Source organism: Mus pahari, chromosome 18 (genome assembly GCF_900095145.1).
Source record: "Mus pahari chromosome 18, PAHARI_EIJ_v1.1, whole genome shotgun sequence".
Taxonomy (NCBI): domain Eukaryota; kingdom Metazoa; phylum Chordata; class Mammalia; order Rodentia; family Muridae; genus Mus; species Mus pahari.
Window position 1 is genome coordinate 13,951,989 of NC_034607.1, and position 3,780 is coordinate 13,955,768.

The 3,780-nt window shown below is 50.4% G+C and overlaps 1 protein-coding gene across 3 annotated transcripts in view; it reads left to right on the plus strand.

Annotated features, from left to right (window-relative positions):
- The first annotated feature begins 14 nt into the window (after positions 1–14).
- Positions 15–3,780, plus strand: part of Znf318 (zinc finger protein 318) — a 37,353-nt gene continuing 33,587 nt past the window's right edge. For 2 of the 3 annotated variants that reach the window (XM_029531304.1, XM_021217897.2), the window contains exons 1-2: positions 37–589; positions 3,277–3,428. In XM_029531304.1, coding sequence (XP_029387164.1) covers positions 92–589; positions 3,277–3,428 — 650 coding nt within the window. In that variant the 5' untranslated portion in view covers positions 37–91. Of the gene's footprint in view, positions 590–3,276; positions 3,429–3,780 lie in introns of all 3 variants that reach the window. The other variant, XM_021217899.1, reaches the window with a different exon arrangement.

A 3,780-nucleotide genomic window follows, 5' to 3' on the forward strand; every position in this document is an offset into this window, starting at 1 on the left:
GCGGCGGGGGTGGCGGCGGCGGAGGTGGCGGCGGCGTCTGCAGCTTGTGGCGGCACGCTCCGGGGCTGCGTCCGCGGCGCTCCCGGTAGCCATGTACCGCAGTGGCTCCCGCTCCTCCGTCTCTTCGCACCGGCCGAAAGACGGCGGCGCGAGCGGCCCGCCGCCGGGCCGTCCCGTGGGCTCCTCCTCAGGCCCCGCACGCCGCCCCTCGTCGCCGCCGCCGCCGCCCTCCTCTTGCTCCTCGCTGCGGCTCCCCTCCCGCCGCCACCGCTCGCCCTCAGGTCACCGCGGCCGCTGGGCCTCGCCGTCCCCGCCTCGGGGTCGTCGCGGCTCCCCGTCCCCGCCCCGCGGCCGACGGGCCTCGCCGTCTCCGTCCCGCGGCCGACGGGCCTCGCCGTCCCCTCCGCGGGGTCGTCGTGGCTCCCCGTCCCCGCCGCGCGCCCGTCGCGGCTCCCCGTCGCCACCGCGGAGCCGGCGACACTACCCACCTGGCCTGGGTGGCTTCCGAGGCAGCATTCGAGGCGAGTCCCGCGCCGATTTCGCCCGGGACGGCCGCGGAGACCATCCAGGCGACGGCGGCGGCAGTCGGGTAATCCCACCCTTCGCCCATGTTGCCCCCTTGTCCCCAGCCCCCGGGCCCTCAAGCTAGAGTCTTCCCCGCTCCCTGACAGTCCTGGGCGCCTCGTTTACACAATAACGGACCCGGGACCCGTTCGGTCACCCGGGTTGGAACAGAACGCCCGGTTTCGCTCTTGCTATATGGAAAAGTTCACCAAGGCGAGGGACATTTCATCCATACTGACTGGCGCGTTGGTGTCTCCCTTGGGTTTGATCAAATTCCCTTAAGGCCCGAGTTTAGCAGAACATCTGAAATGCCTGGTGGCCATGAGGAAAGGTTGAACCAAAGCGGACTGGATGTTTTAGCTGTCATGGAGTCTCAGTTATAGCTGTTAGTCCGACGAGAGGTGTACATAATCAATCATTGTGATTGCTGCCACCAGCTAGAGACACGGGAGCAGCTACCAGCAATCTTTAAGGGCTCTCGGTCCCTTGAGGTAAAGCAATAGCAATAGGTGTTGTCACAGCCAAGGAGCCAGCTCAGGTTTAAGTAGCTGGATCAAGGTGACACACAAGTGATGGAGCTGTGGTTCAGTTCACAGGTTGGATTCTCACAGCCCGCGATTTTACATGTTAAAATGTGCTGCTGGAGGGACCGAGTGTGGGGTTAATTTATGGTTGTGGTGGGTGTAGCTGAGTAGTACTCAGTAGGGCTTACAAAACTGTAAAACCAGACTTGGATCCTTAGCATCCTAATTTTTAAAAAAAAGGTGCAGGTGTGATAGTGACCTGTCAGCCGACGCTACAGTGTCCTAGTGTTCCGGTCATAACTGATTTGTCACGTTATGAAGACTTCTCAACGCCCCCACTAGACAGGAACCAAGAGTAGAATACTATAGCCTCCCCCATCTTCTGGGGGCTGTACTCTAGCTCCAGTTCTCTGTCCCATAGGAAAATGCTTTCTCTTACCACCCGAACATTTACCTCAGGCTTCAAGGGAAGCCCCCAGGCTATCCTGTCATCTCTCAGCACTCTTCCTCGGATTGGTACAGTTGCCTTCTTTGTAATTGAGCCTTGCTACTCACCATTTATCTTTTCTGTGTTCAGCCATCAAATTGATTTTTAAAAAATATTTTAATAGTGTGTATTCAGGTGTACCCATGAGTGAGGTGTACATGTGGGAGTGCAGATGTGGTATTCAGGTGTACCCGTGAGTGAGGTGTACATGTGGGAGTGCAGATGTTGTATTCGGGTGTACCCGTGAGTGAGGTGTACATGTGGGAGTGCAGATGTGGTATTCAGGTGTACCTGTGAGTGAGGTGTACATGTGGGAGTGCAGATGTTGTATTCGGGTGTACCCGTGAGTGAGGTGTACATGTGGGAGTGCAGATGTGGTATTCGGGTGTACCCGTGAGTAAGGTGTACATGTGGGAGTGCAGATGTTGTATTCGGGTGTACCCGTGAGTGAGGTGTACATGTGGGAGTGCAGATGTTGCCGAGACTTTGGACTCCTTGGAGAGAGTTGTCAGAGTTGTCAGCTGCTGTTGAGTGCAGTGAACTGAAGTCTGGTCCTTTGGAGGAATGGCACTCACTCTTAACTGGAGCCTCCACACTGATTTTACACCTTCATTTTATACATTTAATAAGCATCTATTGAGCATCTGCCACGAATTAGATACAGTTACGATAAATAGATGAAGTTAGAAATTCCGTGGTGTGTTAAATGTGATTAAGGGCTAAAAACAAAATCAAGTTACAATTTCAAGGAAAAGAGCCTCCTGAGAAGTGAGTCGTGAATTAAGACCGTGAGAGAGTGAGAGGCAAGTAGTCCAAGCATCAGGAGGGAAATTGTAGTTGGGTCACATGACTTTAATGCTTGAAACCCTCCTGTGCCTCTTATCACATTATCAAATCCAAATTTCCTAATTTTGTCTCTCTTTTCTCTGTGATATTGTTGCAGCTGTCCTGGCTTCTTTTCTGTTACCCAAAGCATACTGATTCATTCTTGAGCTGTTTGCTTTGACCTGAAACATGCGATTTTCTTTGAAAGACCCATGTGTCCCCTATTTCGTAGCAGCATCCCGGAACCACTACCTCTAATCATCCTATCTTGAGTGATCCCTCCTTTTCCTTGTCTTTTAAAGTTCTTTTTTTTTTTTCTTTTAGTGACTATGCAACTTATTGATGCCTTCTGAAGTACTTAAAACATAATTGGTTTTACCTCTTCTCCTTTAGACACACACACACACACACACACACACACACATATGTTCTGAGAGCCAGGGTTTTTACTTGGCTATTCCCATGTTTCATACAATTAAGACATCCTGGTTTTTTGAGACAGAATCTTTCTGTGTAGCCTCTGCTACACAGTGGACAATTTTTAGTGGAGAATATAAACTCTCATCTCTCAGGGTGGTGGTGGCACATGCCTTTAATCCCAGTACTGGGGAAACAGAGGCAGGTGGATCTGAGTTCAAGGCTAGCCTGGTCTACAAAGTGAATTCTAGGACAGCCAGGTCTACAAAGAGGAAACCCTGTCTCAAAAGATTTTTTTCCTCTAAGGAAACTTATACATTCTTTTTTATTGTAGAATGGTTCCTTACCGTGATAGACAACAATTTTATAAGTAGGGAGAACATTTTGGGGCATAGAGATTCATTCATGTTGACTACCATATGGTTTTTTTGTTTTCGTTTTTGTTTTAACTTTCTGTAGAGACGTTCTCCTGGTCTGTGTTCTGATTCTTCTTTGGAGCAGAGTTTAAGGATCACAGTTGGCAATGACCACTTCTGTGTTAGCACACCAGAGCGACGTGGGCTCAGTGAGCGGCTGGGATCTCCCATGGATGGTCTGCAGGACGTGGACAGGTAGGCTTCAGCTGTGGCAGGTGGACCGTACTCGTTCTGGAAGGCAGAATATTGTTGTTTTCTGAGCGATGTGTCTGAAGGTTGGTGCCAGCACTGAAGTCACATGGTATCTGTGTCCAGTGGGAGATACAACACTGGAAAAGGCTTTCTGAGCGGGGAGAGTGTGTTGATATAGGTTCTGTTTCTGAATATAACGTGTGCCAGAAAAAGAACATCATGGTATAAGTAGAAAGAAAAGCTAAGGGAACATAATCAAATATTGGATTAAAGTCTAAAAAGATCCCCTTATACAATGAAGGTTTTGGACAAAATGGGAAGTCTTTTTTTTTCCTTCCTATTCCTCTTTTTCCTC